This window comes from Thunnus albacares, chromosome 19 (assembly GCF_914725855.1).
Source record: "Thunnus albacares chromosome 19, fThuAlb1.1, whole genome shotgun sequence".
NCBI classification, from domain to species: domain Eukaryota; kingdom Metazoa; phylum Chordata; class Actinopteri; order Scombriformes; family Scombridae; genus Thunnus; species Thunnus albacares.
In genome coordinates, this window is record NC_058124.1 from 19,342,141 (window position 1) to 19,363,241 (window position 21,101).

Consider the following 21,101-nt stretch of genomic DNA (forward strand, 5'->3'; position numbering starts at 1 on the left):
ACAGGTGAAGGGAGGGGACAAGGACAAGAGGGGGGTTTCCCCCCACCCCCTCCCCAAGTCTTTTGTCTTCATTTTCACCTTTAGTCTTTTGTATTTGCATTCCTTCTATCTCTATGAGTCACTGAGACATCGAAGGAATGCTAATTCAGTGTGTAATAAAATTACGTACATGGTTCATCCTTAAAACACGCACGGGACCCTGACTTTAAGAAAACCTCCAGGCCACAAATGTCAGACATTTGACACAGGAAATGCTTCATATGAAAGGTCAGTTTTAAAAACCATCCCTTTTGGGTTATTTACTAGACATTTCTTACTCAAAGGCTGTTTGTAAGAAGACCATCTTAGGTTTCAACACTAGAAATGTTCTCGTACCATAGGAATGAAAAATGTCTGCTCTGTAGCAGATCTGAAATCATGATACTAATGGCACTGAAACCTGAACAACAAGTCAGTCCTGGGGGATTGCAACAAGCCAAGAGATATTTAGAAGACAGGAACCAAATCACGCCAGTAGCACAAATGTCGCAGGAAGCGGCTTATTCTGCCCAATTTGAGGATTGCATTGCCTTCTTTAAATTCTTCGAATTGTCTACATAACCCATTTCACAAAAGAAGGGGAAAAAAAGAGACAGGCCTACACATTTCTTTTTGAGCAATAATGACAAAACTATCAGCTTCAGGAAGGTTTAAATTGTCTTTATTCATTCCGTGTGATTCATGTTGAAATCCAAGCCAATATCTCGTGATCAGTCTTGACACATTTCAAATTGCTGCGATCTCAATTACATTTCAATATATGCAACATCATGATTGATGTCATCACTTTCTTCCCATATATACACACACACATTCAAAACTAGCAAGAAAAACTTATGAGCAGTGAGCAGAATGAATTTGACACAAATATTGAAAATAAAACAGGTTAAAGACAGAAATGATGGAGCAGTTTATGTCAAAAAGAGGAGAAAAAAAACAGCAAAACAAAATAAAAAGAAATGTTTTCACAGACACTAGTGAAGGGATAATATACATTTTATTAGATAAGTTGTAATTATGTGAACACAAAGCAACTGGCAACAAATTAATAGGTGCTGTTTTGAAATAGAAATGTTTTCAACTTTTAGATCTAGATATTGGTATTTGAATATATGACCAAAAAAAAAAAAAAAGAAAAAAAAAATCATACAGTGAGTCAAAGGCAATAAATTAAAAAAATAGTTTGACATTTTAGGAAATGTGATTCTTCGGCTGACAGAAGATCGATACAACTCATATCTGTCTGTTCAATGTCAAGCATCAGCACAGCAGGCGGTTAGCTTAGCTTAGCACAAAGACTGGAAGCAAGGGGGAAAACAGCTAGCCTGGCTGTCAAAAAAGGTAAAAAAAAAATATACCTAACAGCTCAAAGAATAGCTCACTATGACTAATGTGTGTAAGACCCACAACATGTCTTGTCTGGATAAAGCAAACAAGATATAACATGTTAATCAGTGAGCTTTAAAAAAGGTGCTGATAGGCAGATTTCTTTACCTTTCAGAGCCATGCTAGCAGTTTCCCTCTGCTTCCAGTCTTTATGCTAAGCTAAGCTAACCGCCTCCTGATTCCTGATAGATTCATATTTAAACATACAGACATGAGCGGTATCGATCTTAACTTTCAGCTAAATGAATAAGCATTTCCCCCAAAATGTCAAACTATTCCTTTAAGCTATATTAACACTTAATTTGACCTGCAAAAATGATTTAGTCATACAGTGAAACGCTTGAAGGATTCACACCCTCGGCCCTGAAGCTAAACATTATATATCGCTTATTCATGTGGAGAGAGTTAATTGCAGGGCCCTTTAAGCAGGCGGTAAACTTCTTAAAATCATCTATGTGTCGGTGTAATGCACTCGTTTTACACTTTTCATCTGCTGTCGACTAATTTTAATATCTCTGACAGTGAAATGACAGCTTAGGCAACTTACTGATAAATCTTAAAAAATACAAAAAAAAGAGGGAATTACATTTTAGGGACAATTTATAAACAATAACACCGTGCGTGAAATTATAAAGTACAATACACCTGAAGGAAAGTAAACACAAGACCCATGTGGAAATGAAATCAAGCTCTATGATTAAAGAGCTCATGTCTGCCGAGATCATTTAATTTAATCCTTATGTAGTGCCGGTGTGTGGGTGGTATGTAGTTTTTGTTTTCTGTGTGTGTCTGTATGTATTTGCATTTTGTGTCATCCATCAAACCAGGACGTTAGCCACAAACAGAGCAGTGATGGTGGCGAGGGCCAGCGGCAGCCCGGACACACCGGGCAGACCGGGCGCCTTGTTGCACAAGTCGGTGTCGCAGCACGTCTTAGTCATCGTGTAGACGGTGGTGTTGCTGCTGCTGGAGGGGAAATTCACGTCTTTGGTCTGGTTGCACTCAGCCTTTATTAGACAGCCCTTGGTCTTGATGTCCACGAAGCCGGCTGTGGAGCAACGGAGAACATAAAATCACTGTCAGCGTTCATTGTTCATTGTGTTTGATTGAACTGGTTGGATGGTGTTGCATGGACAGAGGTATTCACTCACACACACACACTGCATGCTCTGTTGTTGTTGTTTAGAGAAGACATGACTCCAGTTTTGGTGATTTTTAAACAGTTTTTAACCAGTTACAGAAATCTAAAAATACAAATTGTATAGTACAAGTTTTTACTCCTTAAAAAAGGATAAGTGTGATGTTTTTTTACATCTTTGCCAACAAACCCAATGAAGAGATCAAAAATCAAGAATGAGTTAGTTTGTCCTGATACTTTCAAACTTCCCTCCTCTATCTGTGTCTTTTCCGCTACAGATTAACTGGTGCCTAGTTAAGTATTAACAATATGAAAAAAAGTACAGATACTGTTCATATAATTACATTGGGTGACAAAGATGAAAATAAGTCAGGAATTATTCTATTCCTGACCAGTCTGTTGTATTGTATAAATAAATACAGTATCAACCAAACCAGGATGTGTAAGAGCTGCTTATTGATTTTCATACTGTGTAGAAATGACAGGAAAGTGATGGATGTTTACATCGTTTGCTCACTGTAACATTTAAACACCACTGGTATTGTCCTTTAAGTTAAAAAGAACAATTATTCACTCCCCTGCAACACTGAAGTACATTATCTACCTAAAGCTTAAAATCCATTTTATTAATTGACTGTCGAAAGCTTTCATTCACAACACGCACGCTGCTGTCTGAGCCATCAGACTAAAAGGAGAGATTGAGCTACCCGGTGGATTCTTGGAATAATCTATCTCAAGTGGAGACAGATGTCAGTGATTGTAATCACCATTTTCAAGAACACTTAGAAATATCTCAAAACATAAAGATGTAGATCTGACTACTGATCTGTAACACTTGATAAATCAAACATAAAAAAGGCACAAAAGGGGAGAGTTGGTTTAGAACAGAAACTGAAAATTATTTTAATCATCAATCTGTCCCCCCCACACCACAGTTAATTATACCACTCATACATCTGTAGATGAATGTAACACCACACACATTCAGTTGTAAGAATTAAGAGCATTGTTGGAGATTGTTTTGGCACATAAATGCCAATCATTCCCACATCGTCTGGTCATGTGAAAATATATTTTGGGAGAATATATGTTTAACCCTTTGAGACATTTTTGGTTATGTGATGTATTATATGTTGGATTGATAACAGCATAAGTAATAAGTGACCTGTATCTTTGAAAAACTACTGGTGTCCAGCAAAATAAGTAATACCCAACATGCAAGTTTGTATTTATACCACTTGGAGAGGCAGATGCTGTATGTTTCAACTAACTACTTCAATTTATTTTCATTTACTTTTATCCAACCATTTCAACTGTTTATCATTTACCTTCAGCCAACTGTATTTCGACTGTTTCATTGCTTTTAGCTAAATATCAAGTGTTTATTTATTACTTTTAGCTAACTACGGTATTTCAACTGTTTGTATTATCTAAACTATTTATCCATTAGCCTACTTTTAGCTAACTGAACTTTTCTGCTCACTTGCCAACTAGCATTATAGTGTTCACACACTGTCAATTGCTTTACAACTGAATCATGTTGATGGTAACTGTAAATTTACTAGTTATTACTTAAACTTTCCATGAACCTCCAGGCAACGCAGAAATACCTCCTGGAGTGCGTACACATGGTTTAGAATAACTGACAAACTCCACAAAGGCTTTGTTGATTTAATTACTTAAAATCCAGCTTAGTAGAAATCCCTCACAACTCCACCTTGTGATGAAACATAAAGCTACGCATTTTGAGAATGTAGCTGGCGGGGTTTCATGTGAACGATGACGACAAGCTTCGTCAGGAGAGTATTGACTGTGACATTTTTAGCCCCTGAGTTCCTTACCTGCTTTTCCGACACCACTGAAGCATTGTTCCCCGTTTTCACACGTGGTTTTAGTGGTTATGCACAGGTCCCAGAAGCCAACTTTGCATTTGTAGCACTGCAGAGCTTGACCTGAGAGTTTGAGGGGAGAGAGATAAAAGAGAGGAAAGAGGAAGAACAGAAGAATTAACCTTTGCAACAGGATGTAATTTAGGTTAAAATGTAGGCTGATAAATACGTCTGCTCCCAGTTAACATCTTCTCGTGTTTGTCTGAGCACAGAGACTGTTTAAACAGTGCAGGTTTACCATCCACTCAGGTGATGCAGTTTGGCAATTAAAAGAGGCAATCAGACAAAGTCAGTAATCATGGCTGAGACAACAAGATGACCTTTGACCTGCAGCCCAGAGGAGGTTTTGTGGTCAAGGTCTTACTAGATCTTGGAAGCACATGGAAGTTACTTGACATCTTTTCTGATTCAGTCTCAAAACACTTCGACACTTTGCTTAAAACTCTTCAAACCTATGAAACTTAACATTAACTAATTTGATTTAGTTAATATTGCAGTTCTGTTACCCCACATTGTAATTCTACTGTTATTTCTACTGCCAAGTCTGATTCTTAAAACATATTTTGCCTTTTAACCACTTTACAAGCACAAACCCAAATACTGCAGGGTCTGATGGGATGACATTTGGTTAAATCTTCACTCAAAGCTGACAAACTATACATTATTTTAAAGCACAAAGCCTCCCGATTCTTTCTGTGCAAACATTTAGCATCTAAATATCACTATAACATCATTTTGACTTTGTAAAAAATCACTTTTGACTCATTTTAACAGTTTTGATTGGAAACTGTAAAGAGTTCCTGACAGATGATGACTATAATCAAAAGGGTTCGAGAACAGAAGAGTTTTTATTTTGGGCTTGTTCACAAAAAGGTTTAACTTTTAAAGTTTTTAATGGCTCAAAAACACACGTATCTGAAAGCTTATCCTGCTTTTATTTGAGGTTTTATTCCGTGAACTTGAATTGTCTTTTTGTTTATTTTATATTTTATTACTGGAAGTGGTTTTAGCCATTTTATTTTAAAATCTAGTCAAATATATTCAATTTCATATTAAATTCTATAATTTGTTGTTTGCTGGCTTTTGTGAGGCACTTTGTAACTTTGGTTTCACAAAGTGCTCCAAGATTACTGGTGTTATGTCATCTGTCTGCTCCGTATGTACAACAATGGAGACACTGTCGCGCCTCCTGACGTGATAAATGTGTTATTTTGGGCTATAAAAATAAAATTGACTTGACCTGAACTATTTTACCAGTGTTATTAAACAACTGTGGGACTCCAGACTGCAGATAATAGTACCCTATGTATATTTAAACTATTAGTTTGAAGTCTTACGGGAAACAAAATGGCTGTGTGAGGGAAATTACACATACGTCTAATCAAGTTTGAATATCTTTTATTGCACATGTTTGCTTATACAGTTAATTTTCACTATGTTATCATTTCACTTTTCAATGTGTTTGATTATTCTGAATCTTAAGAGGGTACATTAGAGAACTTCTGCTGTGAAAGAAGTCTTAGTCACTGAGACTGTGAACAAAGAATAACTGATAAACCGAGTTAAAAAGGTACAGATAAGAAAGTGAGAAAGTGTCCAGTCCGCTAAATGCAAAATGGCCTCACAAAAAGTCCTCTCAGAAGCTGCAAGAGGCTCCCTAAGAAAGAGAAACATGATAAGCTACACACAACGTACAAGCTGTAGTTTTAATTACTTCTGAGAGTGAAAAAATTCTTTATAGCGTTCATGCCAGGAGACTCTGGCACTTTGCTCAGCCTGTGTGCACATGTATTAAAGTGTGACAATATTGTAAGAGATCTTTATCTTATTCCTCTTTGTCAGAGTGGCATTACAAAATTACCATGACAGCTGATACTGTAAATGCTGAGTAAATAACTTGATCAATGGGCTCAGAGGTCACACTGAGACTTAAAACATCTGCCGCCATTACATCCATTTCTCTTAGGAACTTAAGCGCATCTAATACGCACCTGTGACCTTTATTTGTTACAGTAACTCCAATAAAAATAAAGCTACCTGCTACAGGCCCTTTGTTATTATGAAAGAGTTCAACACTGACCTGGAATCGCTCCAGACAAAAACACATGTTAAGCAGAGCGATTAAATGGCTAAAACCAGTCACAGCTGTCGGCTCTCAATTCATGGAAATTAAATTGTTTTGTTTAAAACAGATTTTACATGTCACAGTTTTTAAATAGAAAACTAATGATCCTTGGTAGTGATGATTCAATCTTTCAGCAAATGGAAAAACTTTTTTTTTTTTTTAGACTTTTGAGAGAACAAAACTCAATGAACTCCGTTGCCATGGTTACACCAAGCCTTAAAGTCCTGGTGCCATTGTGAGGCAGAGTGTGTGACTACGTGCTGGGAGGGGGGGGGGAAGATACTCGCCTGTCCTCCACATCACAGCAGCTGGAGTGAACTTTGGTGAAAGTGCCAGAAACCTGTCGTTCAAGTTTCAACGCCAGGATCGAATAACAGGTGATGACACACTGATTATACTGAAACAATTTTACACCCACACACACACACACACACCGAGTTTGGAAAGTTCTCCCCCCCCCCCCCCCATTTTCATTTGTATGATCAAGATTTGTATATTTAGTTTAAACCGGTAAAATGAGTGAGTGATTTTTTGGAATATAAAACACTTAACTTTGTTTGTTGTAATAGATTTGAAAGCTTTACAGGCCTTAAAGGACAATAAAGCCCAGACCCAACTATTCTTACACATTTAAAATTTAAATTCACAATATATTCAGTCATCACAGGTAATGCTTTAATCCAGTGTGTTCCAACTTGGGGGGCAGGACGCCAGAAAGTGGTCACAGAGTGAATCTAAGGGGGTCGCCAAGTGTTTAAATGTTGAAAGAAACAATTAGATGCACATCATGTAGGTGCAAAGCTATTAAAAAGCAGCATCGATGAAAAAAACGTAAGCCACAAAATTTTATCAGTTAGGACGTCTGAGTTTATTCGGATCGTCACCGTTTTGTCGGATTGAAATGTTGTTCTAAACGATTACATTATGTGGCTTAATGTAAGTATGCAGGTGTTACCTTTACCATGATCCTTTAATCTGCTTGTTTTCTCAGTTATTAAATTATCCGAAAAACATCAGAGCCTGAGGGAACATATTCAAATTGTTTGTTTTACTCAACCAACAATCTAAAACCCCAAATATGTTCTGTTTATAATAATAATACAAAACAGAGAAAACCAGCAAATAATCGTGTTTAAAAAGCTTAAAACAAGCAAATATTTGCTTGAAAAAGGGACTCAAACGATTAATTTATTATCAAAATAGTCACCAGTTAATTTACCGTTGATTAAGTAATCATTTCCGCTCTCTAATAATTGCTGAAAGTCTTCAACTCTTCACAGATTACCAGTTTTGATATAAAGTTTCAAAATAACGAATAATCTCACAGGTTAGTGTGAGGCCAGACGCAGCTCACATGTAGCTTTTTGGTCTTGAATCAAACTCTTATGAAACCCAAACAGTATAAAGCAGCTACTGAAGTAGAAAGATGGCTGACTCAATATTTATCTACAATAATCTGACAGATAAAAGAGTCACTGCTGTATTGTCGATGTTTGCTGAGCTGACTCATCACCGGTCACAGTTTTTTTTTTCCAGCTGACCAACTCCTCCATTTTGGGTGTGGATTGCATCCAGCCACAAAACTCAAAAGTGCTGACATCTTTGGATTTTTTCAACTGGGTCACTTTTTCAGTGCATACTTAAAAAGAAAAAAGGGTGTAGAATTGGGAGAATACAACCAAAACTAACTTAAACTCCACCACAAAACAGGAGGGTTTAAAACAAATTAAAAAAAAGATCTGACAGATGTTTTATGTGACTGAAGACCCTGAGGGACAGCTTCAACTTAATCACATTCTGTTGGGATAATCCCAACTCTTTACTTCAGAGATGAAAAACACAGCCACGCCTTCGTACACAAACAACCGCACACACCCTTGTCCCGCCAGTTTCGGTTACACCCGAATTCAAGTGGAGCCTCCAATTTAGACACTTCTGACGATCCTGACATCGTCTTTTATTGCTCTTACTCTCATATAATCTCACATTTTACTCTGTTGTGAGATAAAAAGAAAGATTTTTTTTCCATCTGAGACGAATTAAGTTTGTTTATCCGAAAACAACAAACCACCAAAAGTACCTCTGTAAAAAAAAAAAAAAAAAAAAAGGCACCTACAAACATCTGACTCACTCGGTTTTATAACCCTGTTAACCAAAATAGCAAACATAACTCAATTCTTAAGTTAAAACATTGAATACTGTGTCATGTGACCTCAGTGTCGCCACACCTAGCAACACCTCAGAGCTCTGCAATGCCGACTGACGTGTTGCAGATCACCTCCCCTCCCTCCCCACCCCCCCCCCCCCCCCCCCCGCTGCTGGTGCAGCTGTCTGAGAGGCATCCAACCAGTCCAACCTGATCCTCCACACTACTGAGTCCTGTCATACACAAAACAACATTTACGCAAGCAAAGTTGCATGGCTTAAAATTTTCTTTTCAACCCAACAGCACAAATGGACGAATTGGCGGTCTGGAGGTTAAGTCACATGGGAACACTAAAGCTAAATGTCGCTCAGTTAAACTGTTTGTTCACTGCAGCGGAAGTGTCTCAACATGTAATTGGTTGTGTCCTCGCCTCCCTTGATTGCGACACTTTTTCTACACAGCTGCATAACAGGTGCCAGTCTGATAAGAATACACAACAATAAAAGAGGAGATTGGCATTCAAGAAGTGTCAGTACATAATTGTAGGGGTAATTAGTCACGATGCAGATATCAGAGGAGGTATATGTCCTTGTTGGTGCACTTCAAACCCCCTCCTTTTTGTTTTTCTTGTATGAGTTCAATCACAATGTGGCATGAAAGTAAAAAAAAACAACAAACTATAATGTTTCTCTTGCTACTGGAAACGTTCTCATTTGGAGCATAAAATGTCCTTTATGTAACATCTCCTAACACAACCAACATCACCACCACCCTCGTTACTGGAGCATGAGAAAGGACGCACCTGAGCACAAGCAGCCGCAACCTTTCAACATGAGAACAACAGCACCGGAAGTCCTGAATGCTGAATGCTAAAAAGGTCACAAAGTGGTGGAGCAAGTCCTCAGATCCTTAACTTACACATATTTTAATACTTTATAAAACTAAAATCTGCCTAATACTGTTAAAACTGTTACTTAAAGGACGGGTTCACAATTTTAAGTCTGTGCTAAAACAGCAGCCAGGTGCTACATCCATGCAAATAAGTTTATTTGAAGCTAATATGAGGCTTCAGTCGTCCAAATAAGTCAAATAAATTCAATATCTTTTAATGTTACATGTATTTTTAGTGCCAAATTCCCTCTTTTTGTTACTAATCCTTCTACTACAGCTCAACAGGACACAAAGAGGGAATTTTTCCACTTTCTTTGACTGACTCAGATGGGTAAAGCTTCATATTATCTTCAAATAAACTTTTAAATACATTGTTTCTCAAAAACGAGGACTGTGGATTTTTGTTCCCCGTGGCCAGTATGAACATGAGGAAAGATCACAGTGAGCCACACCTGTTTCTGTGATATATATGAGCAGCTGACTGTTGTTTTAAGACTTTCGTTAGCCAAAACTAACAGATTTAAAAACCTAAACTGTGAGAAAAAGGTCACATAAGAACATAAATTCAAAATGTTTTATGATTTGTATTTTTATTAATGATTTAACTTATTTTTTTAACTTCTGTACTCCATTTTTTCTTTACTTGATGTGCTCACATGCATCTATAGCAGTCAAATAAATGTTGTGGAGGAAAAAGTATAAAGTAACAGAAAATATTAAATATTCAAGTACCTCAAGTTGTGTTTCAATACTTGAGTAAAGTCATGTGTGTCAAAACTTGTTTATACCTTCAGTATGTATAAATACTGCAACTATTGAGCAAGAAATCTTCTAAACTACAATGATACAGATTAAAATTGTAATTAATGACACCTGAACACATTTATTGTTCATGTAGTCACTTGAGGATGCTGCTACTGTGAGTTAATACTCTTATACTTTGAGTAAACCTGGAATTAAAAGCGCTTTCAGACTCTTTGCAATCAATGTTGCTCTCAAAAGTATTCAGGTGTGGCACATTACTAATCAACCTGCATGATATCTGTCTTATGCTGCCACCTGCTGCCCCTTTACTGACACTACAGATATAAAACCCTTCAGTTACAAACACAAGGACAAGTTAAGCAGCACAAAACACAGAGAAAAGGTCAAAAATACCAAACAGAAGCTGCTTTAAAACAACAAAAAATCCTGTTAATTCTAATATCACAGAACAGAAGAAGAATAAAGTGACTATAAAAGGAAGAATACAGCTCTGGATTTGAAGTTGAAATGTTTTTAGGTGTGGTATGATACCCGCTCTGGTAATCTGTGCTTTGGGAGGAGTTAGAACCCGCATTTTCCACCCAAGGGCATCATTATCAAGATATTTTGTTTGTACTTTAAACAGTTACTGATTCGAATATCCAGATTTCTTCAGTCACTCGAGAGTTTATTCATGTGTGACCAACAGAAGCAGCTGATAAGATGTTCAGTACAGCCTCTCAAGAGCTTAAAAATCAGTTCTTTTTATTCCCAATTCACCAAAAAAAAAGAGGTTTGGAAAGAGCTCACTTAAGGGAACAACTGGAAAGAAAAACAGTGAATAACACGAGCCAAAATTAAACTCATGTGCTACAACACATCCCATGATGTGATGAAAGCTGAAATGAGGCAATTTGTTGTCTTTGCCCTTGTGATTTAGTTGTTGATGATTAATAAAACAGACTTCAAACACATTTTTAACAGAGAAGTAATGACAATTCTATAAAAAGGCTTTTGTGCTGGAGTCAAATCTGAACAACAGAAGATTAGACTTGCAGTAAAACAAAAGAGGTGTATATTTAAAAAAAAGGGGGGGGGGGGGGGGGGGATCTCCAGGAAATGCTATTAATAGAAGGTGAGAAATACTTTCAATTGATGATTGGATTGAAAGAATTCACATTATCTTTATGGTAGACATAATAACTTTCTCCATGAGACTCTAACATGACAAGTTTGAGGAAATTTGGGGAAGTTGGAGCTTGAATTTTTATACCTTTACATCCATTTGTTTACGGTGACTACTTTTTTATGCATGTATATGTGTTTTTTATGTGTTTTCTCTTAATTTCTTTGTATTTATTTGCCATTATATTATTATCATCATTACTCTTTGTTGCAATTGTTAGAAAAGAAGAAGCATGGACAGTCATGACTTCTACATTTTATCATTTGCCTTTTTCAAAAAATAAAAAAGTATCTCAAACAAAACCAAAGATCCAAATGTGACTTACACAAATGAACGTCACTTCTCTGTTCTCCCAAACTCCACAAATTTACTGACATCTGACTATAAAAGTAGCAGCACAGAGGTATGTTTTTGTCTTTTTATGGGGCAGCTGGTGCTTGGGGAAACCTTTCAATCGCCTGTAACATGTTGACATCAAAAATCAACCAGACCGCCACCTGAAGTCATCTGCTTTTCCCCAGAGTACAAACCAAACCCACAAGGATTCATCCCTGCTGGTCACTTGAACATGGAAAAAAAAAACCTCAGTATATAATTATCTACATCCGTGAACCACTCTTCAGTCACAAACAACTATTTACATGAAGGATTAGTGGGCTGAAGGTCACAGTTGTTACCTGAAAACATAAAAAACAGCCAGAGAGGGAATAAAGTTCCAGCTAGGAAGGGTGTGGTTTGAAATAGGAGACTGAAACAATGCAGCAGAGGACAAAAAAATGAACTACAATAGCCCCAAAACACAAAAGAACAAATGGTCCCATACAGTGCCCAGTCTGCAGAGACTCTGTTAAAGTGGAATTCGAGAAATGGGCAAAGCTTCCACCATTACAAGGTGAGGAATTTCTCATACAATGGCTGGCAGGATGGGACATGATTCAGTCTTTTAATAACGTCTGGGGGGGAAAAAAGAACCTCTTAGTACCAGGCTATAACAGGCTGCCTCACCCTAACCTGTAATAACAGTATTACAGTAAAGCCTTTGGGATGTGAAACACGGAGTAAACACGGCAAAACTCTGCAGCTACTTTGTTCAACTGTGGCAATCAGTTACCATGTTGTTTTGTTGACTCTTTAGGAGCTAAAACCATTGATGGATGATAAAAATGTACTTTAGGGCTGCAACTACTGACCATTTTCAACCTTTAGCAATTATTTTCTTGATCAAGCAATTAATCATTTTGTCATAAAAGAGTGAAAATGCCCATTATAATTTCCCAAAGCCCAAGGTGACGCCTATAAATGACTTCCATCAGTCCTAACCCTTCAGTTTATGGTCGTATATGACAAAGAAAAGCAGCAAATCCTCACATCTGATAAGCTGAAATCAGAGAATGTTTGGCATTGTTGTGCAAGTTAGTAAGTTATTTTGGTGATCGATTAATAGATTAATCAACTAATTGTAGAGCAATTAGTCGATAATCCAATTATTGTCATTTCTCAAGCAAAAAAGACCAAATATTCCCTGGTTTCAGCTTCTCAAACGTGAGGATTTGTTGCTTTTCTTTGTCATATGTGACAATAAATTAAAGTTTTGGACTGTTGGTCGGACAAAAACAAGCAAAATGAAAACATCTATGTAGGCACTGAGAGGTTGTGAAAGCCATGGATGATGGAAATAACTCAGCCTTGACTTCAATTTGCATTGATTGTAGGATATTTTGCGTGGATATGATGACTAAACAGGTGATGTTATGACTGATCATTATCTCATCTGGAGCAGTCAAATTAGTTCAACTAGCTCAAAAAAACAGGAAATAATAACATCAGTATATGATAGTAACCAAAGGTTTACTTAATTTCAAACCAAAGCATTGCCAGTTTTATATTACATTATGTTAAACAACTGGGGGGGGGGGGGCATTTTTTTGATGTTTTATTTCATGGTGCGTCACTGGTCATATTTGTCTCAAAAAAAGTGCCCACTTCTTATTTTTGAGCCCCGTCTGCCACTGAAAACATGTGAACACACCACTGGTATTAAAAGAGTGAACACACCCAGTTAGAAAACAGCCCCAAGCTCTGCAGCTTCCAACATAACCAGTAACCGTCAAAAAAAAAAACAGGACACACAGTGGAAATGACAGAATATTTGTTTTTAACGCAAAAAAAACCGTGCGAGACAGAATCAAAACGCATTTTCTCATCTATTTTCTTAGAATTAGATCATGGAAATTTTTGCTCCGTGCAGCAAAACCTAGAAATGCAACATATTAATCATTAAAGAAAAGTCACTCTTACTAATACTGCACATAATAACTGAATATATTATTTATGGGAAACAAACACACCAAACTTCATAGAGAAAAAGGCAGATTTTACCCGTTTTTTTTCCTGAAATATGAACTTCTCGAACCCTAACAAATCCTATTACAGAGGAAAGTTTTTACAAGTAAACGCTTTGAGATAACGGGGGAAACATGCATGTATAGAATATATTATATATATTATAAATCAGAGTATTTTCTTACCGACTGCAAAGCAGAATCCCACTGCAACAAGCTGGAGAATAACTCTGTTCATGTTGGGAAGAAATAAGGTCAACAAACTCGACTCGAAGCTGCCTGCTTGTCTTGTCTGCGCGGACCAGACCGTTATATTCTTGATCAAACAACAAACTGTTTCTCTCCGCCATCGCTGCATTTATAATTTTCCACCTCCCATCCAAACGTCACCGTTATCCAATCAGAGGACGTCTTCCGGGACCTCAATCCAGTTTTTCTCTTTTTTTTTTCTTCTTCTTCTCAAATTCTCCCACCTGTGTGATTTTACAGGTAGGGGGGATTTTACACTCCAGCATGAGGCTCAAACTGTGGGAAGTGTTGCTCAGAAGAGATTATAAGGTGATGTTGTGTCATTTAAATATCTCTAAAAGGATTTATAGTGTTTTTCTACTGTTTTTTAGTGACTTATATGTTGTTTTATGCCATTTTAATCATCTATGGAAAGGAATTCATGTAGAGCTTGAGTGCAATTTTGAGGTATTTGTGCTTTTTGGAGGGTGAAGTAGGATTAAAACAAACTGCAAGTCATCAGTTAATTTAAAACTCCATCAAGTTTATGAATGAACAAACAATTTCCATGATGTATATCATTAACCCTGGACAATTTGCAAGTGTCTCTCTTTTTTTCCGAAAGACACAGCTATACTGACGCAACTGATCAAATCAAGATAATAACTATTTGTCTTCACGTTTCAGCACCTCTCGCTCACTCATGCCGTACTGTTCACACACTTCCTGATTCACAGAAATGTAAAGGTGTATGCAAACTTGTAACTGATACTATATCTCAGTCTATCACGCCCTAATGCAGCAGTCAACACATGAAAGCTCACACTAACAATATACTGCATAGAGCAGTGGTTCTCAAAGTGAGGTGTGGTAGACCCTCAGGGGTCCCTGAGGGTCCTCCAATGAGTTCCCAGCAAAAAGGGGAATAATTTATTTTCGCTATAATTCCATCCATAAGTAACACAATGACAGATTGTATGACTATTTTGGTCACGGGTTTCATACACTTTCTGTAATAAAACATCTTAAAGTAAAAATCCTATCAAATGGGGGTCCGTAGTCTAATTTGTGTCAGTTTAGGGGTCCTTGACATGAAAAAGGCGCAGAGGATTTCATGTGTGTGTCTAAAGTCTCCTGACACAATGACAGCAAGGAAAAGACTAAAAAATATCAAATGCTGTAAGTGAAACTTCAATAATGTGATTAAATTCGAGTAGATTTGTCGAAATATTTAGACAGAACGTGTTCAAATTTGAAATGTAAGTTGCCTTATAAATGTCAGGTAGCTGAACTCAAAAGTCAGGCGCCGAAATGAATATTGAAACAGGTTTTTCTTGCTGTGATAATTCCTCCTGTTTACACAGACCTTTAGAAAATCGCTTCCAAATGTTTTTATAGCATACATGATGGCTTCAGCTGTCTAAGTTCGTCATATCAAGTGGATTTTTAGTATCAAATTCAGGACTTTGGCACTAAAAAGACTGTGTCGTTGAAAGATATCTACTTATTTTGACTCATTTGGACGGCTGAAGCTTCATATTAGCCTCAGATGAACTTTTAAATACATATGTGTACAGAAGGAGGACTGTGGATTCTGTCGCCCGTCACTTACATTTAAAAGGTGCATTATGAAGGGAACCAATCCTTTATGTTGAAGGATTAGTTCCAAGTCCTCCTATAAGTAAACTCATTAATTTGAGTTATCTCAACTAGAGATAAGATCAATGACTGTTCAAAGATGTTAATCAGATTTTCTTTCTGTTGATGTTCTCAGTTCGATTAGTCAGACCTTTCATTGTAATGTTGTAATGTAATATTAAGATAATATGCAAGGCTGTACTTAAAGGGAAGTTAGTGATTCAGAAGTAAACACAAGGTGGGGCTGAAAGTGACCTTCATCACAGTCTGCTTTGTTTTCATTACAACAGCCATGACTTATCTTAACAGATTAAAGACTCACAAAAAGTTTCCATCATCTTCAAACTACACATAAGAAGGATCTCTGGAGAGTTTAAACTGTCACACAATGAATGCTAACATGCTAATCATGTTTCTTTAAAAATGTAATTGTATGTACGTTATATAAAGTAACTTATTGCATTTTTTTACCCATTCAGTATTCATTTCAGCACTCCTTGCACCTTACACACCTTCGACTACCTGTATCCTTGTTTACAATTTACAGAAACTGTTTTACTAGTATACAGACATTGTATGTTGTCTCTACGTGTGTGTATCTAATTTTTCACCTACTTACTTGTACATAACAAGTCATAAGTTAATGTTTATCTTCATTTGGCTTTTTTGTCCTTGTATTGACTGTAAGTCCACGTGTATCTTACTGAGCAATGTTGTGTGTACGTATATTGAGAGTCAAATTCCTTGTATAAATAAACATATTTGGCTAATAAAGCTTATTCTGATTAATTTAACGAATCTATGTTTCTAAGTTCTGACACGGCTTGAAAATGAAAACAAGAACATTTCAAGTTTAATCAACCCGAAATTCATAAAGTTTACATAGTTAAAGAGCGGGTTCACAATTTTTCAAGTCTGTCTTAAACTACAGTCAGGAGCCCAAATAAACATTGAAACAGGTTTTTCTTGCCTCCTGTTTATACTGACTTACATTAACCCATAACAACCCATAGTGAAGGTAGATGTCACCAACCCTTTCAGTGTTCTGGAAAATTCCTTATACAGCTTTATCCTTGATTTTGACTCATGAAGTCCTTAAGTGACACCTACTGAACATCCTGCTGCAGTCATGTGACAATGTGTTAATCTGTGTACTCATGACATCATTTCCAAAATGACGGTGTGCCTGGTTAGCAAATGTGACAGAACTAGCTAATTTTAGAAAAAGCTTGTTTTTTGTTACTAAAAGGTAGGTTTCAACTCATTTAACAATTGTGATGCTTTAATAAGATGTCCTGTATTACATCTAACCTGTTCTGACCACATTTCTTGACCAAATTTATATAAAACAAGTTAGGGAAATGTCATTATGACATACAGTACAGACCAAAAGTTTGGACACACCTTCTCATTCAAAGAGTTTTCTTTATTTTCATGATTATGAAAATTGTAGATTCACACTGAAGGCATCAAAACTATGAATTAACACATGTGGAATTATATACTTAACAAAAAAGTGTGAAACAACTGAAAATATGTCTTATATTCTAGTTTCTTCAAAGTAGCCACCTTTTGCTTTGATTACTGCTTCGCACACTCTTGGCATTCTCTTGATGAGCTTCAAGAGGTAGTCACCTGAGATGAGTTCCCAGAGATGCTTAGCACTTGTTGGCCCTTTTGCCTTCACTCTGCGGTCCAGCTCACCCCAAACCATCTCGATTGGGTTCAGGTCCGGTGACTGTGGAGGCCAGGTCATCTGGCGCAGCACCCCATCACTCTCCTTCTTCGTCAAATAGCCCTTACACAGCCTGGAGGTGTGTTTGGAGTCATTGTCCTGTTGAAAAATAAATGATGGTCCAACTAAACGCAAACCGGATGGAATAGCATGCCGCTGCAAGATGCTGTGGTAGCCATGCTGGTTCAGTATGCCTTCAATTTGGAATAAATCCCCAACAGTGTCACCAGCAAAGCACCCCCACACCATCACACCTCCTCCTCCATGCTTCACGGTGGGAACCAGGCATGTAGAGTCCATCCGTTCACCTTTTCTGCGTCGCACAAAGACACGGTGGTTGGAACCAAAGATCTCAAATTTGGACTCATCAGACCAAAGCACAGATTTCCACTGGTTTAATGTCCATTCCTTGTGTTCTTTAGCCCAAACAAGTCTCTTCTGCTTGTTGCCTGTCCTTAGCAGTGGTTTCCTAGCAGCTATTCTACCATGAAGGCCTGATTCACACAGTCTCCTCTTAACAGTTGTTCTAGAGATGTGTCTGCTGCTAGAACTCTGTGTGGCATTGACCTGGTCTCTAATCTGAGCTGCTGTTAACCTGCGATGTCTGAGGCTGGTGACTCGGATGAACTTATCCTCCGCAGCAGAGGTGACTCTTGGTCTTCCTTTCCTGGGGCGGTCCTCATGTGAGCCAGTTTCTTTGTAGCACTTGATGGTTTTTGCGACTGCACTTGGGGACACTTTCAAAGTTTTCCCAATTTTTCGGACTGACTGACCTTCAGTTCTTAAAGTAATGATGGCCACTCGTTTTTCTTTACTTAGCTGCTTTTTTCTTGCCATAATACAAATTCTAACAGTCTATTCAGTAGGACTATCAGCTGTGTATCCACCTGACTTCTGCACAACACAACTGATGGTCCCAACCCCATTTATAAGGCAAGAAATCCCACTTATTAAACCTGACAGGGCACACCTGTGAAGTGAAAACCATTTCAGGTGACTACCTCTTGAAGCTCATCAAGAGAATGCAGAGTGTGTGCAAAGCAGTAATCAGAGCAAAAGGTGGCTACTTTGAAGAAACTAGAATATAAGGCGTATTTTCAGTTGTTTTACACTTTTTTGTTAAGTACATATTTCCACATGTGTTAATTCATAGTTTTGATGCCTTCAGTGTGAATCTACAATGTCAATAGTCATGAAAAGATCAAATCAGAAATGTGTTTCTTGTGGTCCATTTGGTCTGTTTTATATTCCCCATAATTTTCCTTTAAGGAGGAATGTAAGTAATGTAAGTGATGAAGGACAAAATCCACAGTCCTCTTCTGTTGATGAGGACTGTGGATGATGAGTCAAATCAAGTAAATATCGTTCAACGTTACAGTCTTTTTAGTGCCAAAGTCTGTTTTTGTTACTATACTTCCACCGCAGCTCAACAGAGAAACACAAAGAGGGAATTTGATGCTAAAAAGACTATAAATGTGGCAAATATCCACTCGATATGACTAACTCAGACTGCTGAAGCCTCAGCAGACTGCCTAAGCTTCAGATAAACTATTAAATGACAATGAATGGACAAACTGGATTTTATCCACAGCACATTTGAGGAGGAACTTTTAACAGCCAGTATAAAGAGGAGAAGGAATGATAACAGCGACAAAAACCTCTTTCAGTGTTCATATGGACGCCTGACTGTTGTTTTAAGACAGACTTGAAAAATTGTGAACCCGTCCTTTAAGCTAAGTTAATGACATTAAGATGAGTTGATTCCACTAAATTCCTGGATGATGTTTTACAGTGCAGTCAGCAAAAGCTTATGTACAGACTTCGAGCTGTTTTCAAGTCTATTTTTAAACTTTTGGAGCCTTAGTCATCTACACAGTGTACAACAAAGCAGTCTTAAGGCAAAAGTATGTGACTGTGTTGTTTCCCAGCAGCCAAAGTGACACCAAAACATATCACATATCAAACAATATCAACTTATGTCTCTTGTTACATGAAAAAACACTGAATTCTTGAGTCCTCGTTATGCACTTCCTCTACATAATCAGGATGTTTTTTTTTTTAAAGACAAAGTTCCCACCCCAAAAAAGGAAATTTAAAGAACATAAAACTAAAATCATTTTATGAAAAGCCAGCCTTTGTATCCATTGTTGCCCAGCAGCAACTTGATGGTGATGTGATCCGTATTTCCAGTCAGCTAAAGCACAAATACAATTTCACTAATCTGATCAAATAAGCAGAACACAACATAACTGATCTAGAGTTTCCCTTAAATCAAACACAGTCGCATCTTGTGCATAGTCTCTATTTTCAGATATCATTAAAATGAAATGCAGGGTTTTTTTTTCTCCTTGGCAGCAGCTCAGCAAGTTTAAAGACACAGTACAAAATTGCAGATATTAGTGGACACAATCTCAGCAACACTTGCACAATATAATGCAAATCCAGTATTATCTCTGTAAAGCTTATAATGTAATCTAATAATTACCAAAAGCTGAATTAATCAAACATCCCTAAGGAAATAAAAAAAAAGATCCAGCTTCACAAAGACACTTTCTAAAACAATTTAATCATGAGGTCCATTTAGTAGCTGCTCTTGTGGCCATTTTTCACACACTTCAAGAACTTCTTGTCCATGTCGGCACAAAAACTGAGATTTAAAGTTAATTATTGACCTTGAAAACAGGCGCTGACAGCAAACAATCTCACCACAAAGTCCATTTATCATTCAGAAAAATGGAAATCTAAAAATGTATGATTACATGACAACTGTGCTGAGGAAAAATCGTGCGATACCATCAAATCCAGATTAGCTACTAAATGGACCTTGTGGTGAGGTTTATAGGTCAGCTGCTGTTTTCATGTTTTCAAAAATGAACTTCTTCTTTTTTTAAACTGTGAAGTAGAGCTAAGTTAATCAACTTTAACCAAGTAATCGATTTGTGGATCGATTTGATATTTGATTCATCTTTAGTTATTTTTCAAGCAAAAATGTCTTCTGAAATGTGAGAATTTTCTGCATTCCTTTGTCTTATATGATGATAAGCTGAATATCTTTGGTCTGTCAATTTGAAGACTTCACATCGGGCTTTAGGATCTCATAAAGGTCCATTTCCACAATTTTATGACATTTTTTTTAGTCCAAATGATCAATTAGTAATGAAAATAATCATAAGTTGCAGCCCTTATGAGAAGTGATATACTGTATGTTTTTCATTTATGCCAGGGCTAGCTCAAAAGCTAATTTGTACTCGACTAATCCCGACAAATTAGAACTATAAAATGATGAAAAAGCTTTAGTACAAAGTAAAGTTGCAATGAAAAAAAGGCTGTGAGAAATATTTCACAACACTTTGTTCTAACAATCTTAAACCAACTATACAATCAGATCAGTGTAAAACTCAATCATTTAAGTGTGATCTGATGGTTTTATCACATTGAGTCTGATTTTAAAAACGCTGTATGTGCTGCAGTTCTTTGAGTTACTCCAGAAGTCTGTTATTCTTGCAGAAAACACTGATAGTCCAATGTTTCTGCATCTAAATGGGACAACACAGTCCTACATGTAATCTCATGGACAAAAATGTTAAAAACAAGATAAAATCCAATGTGGGTCA

General features: G+C 37.1%; 1 protein-coding gene across 1 annotated transcript; it reads right to left on the reverse strand.

Annotated features, from left to right (window-relative positions):
• Positions 1-678: 678 nt before the first annotated feature.
• Positions 679-14,235, reverse strand: spaca4l (sperm acrosome associated 4 like). The gene is made up of 3 exons (XM_044336484.1): positions 14,073-14,235; positions 4,405-4,515; positions 679-2,473 (listed from the first exon to the last, which is right to left on the reverse strand). Exons 1-3 carry the CDS (start codon positions 14,122-14,124, stop codon positions 2,244-2,246), a joined length of 393 nt encoding a protein of 130 aa, XP_044192419.1. The 5' UTR covers positions 14,125-14,235; the 3' UTR covers positions 679-2,243.
• Positions 14,236-21,101: the final 6,866 nt, after the last annotated feature.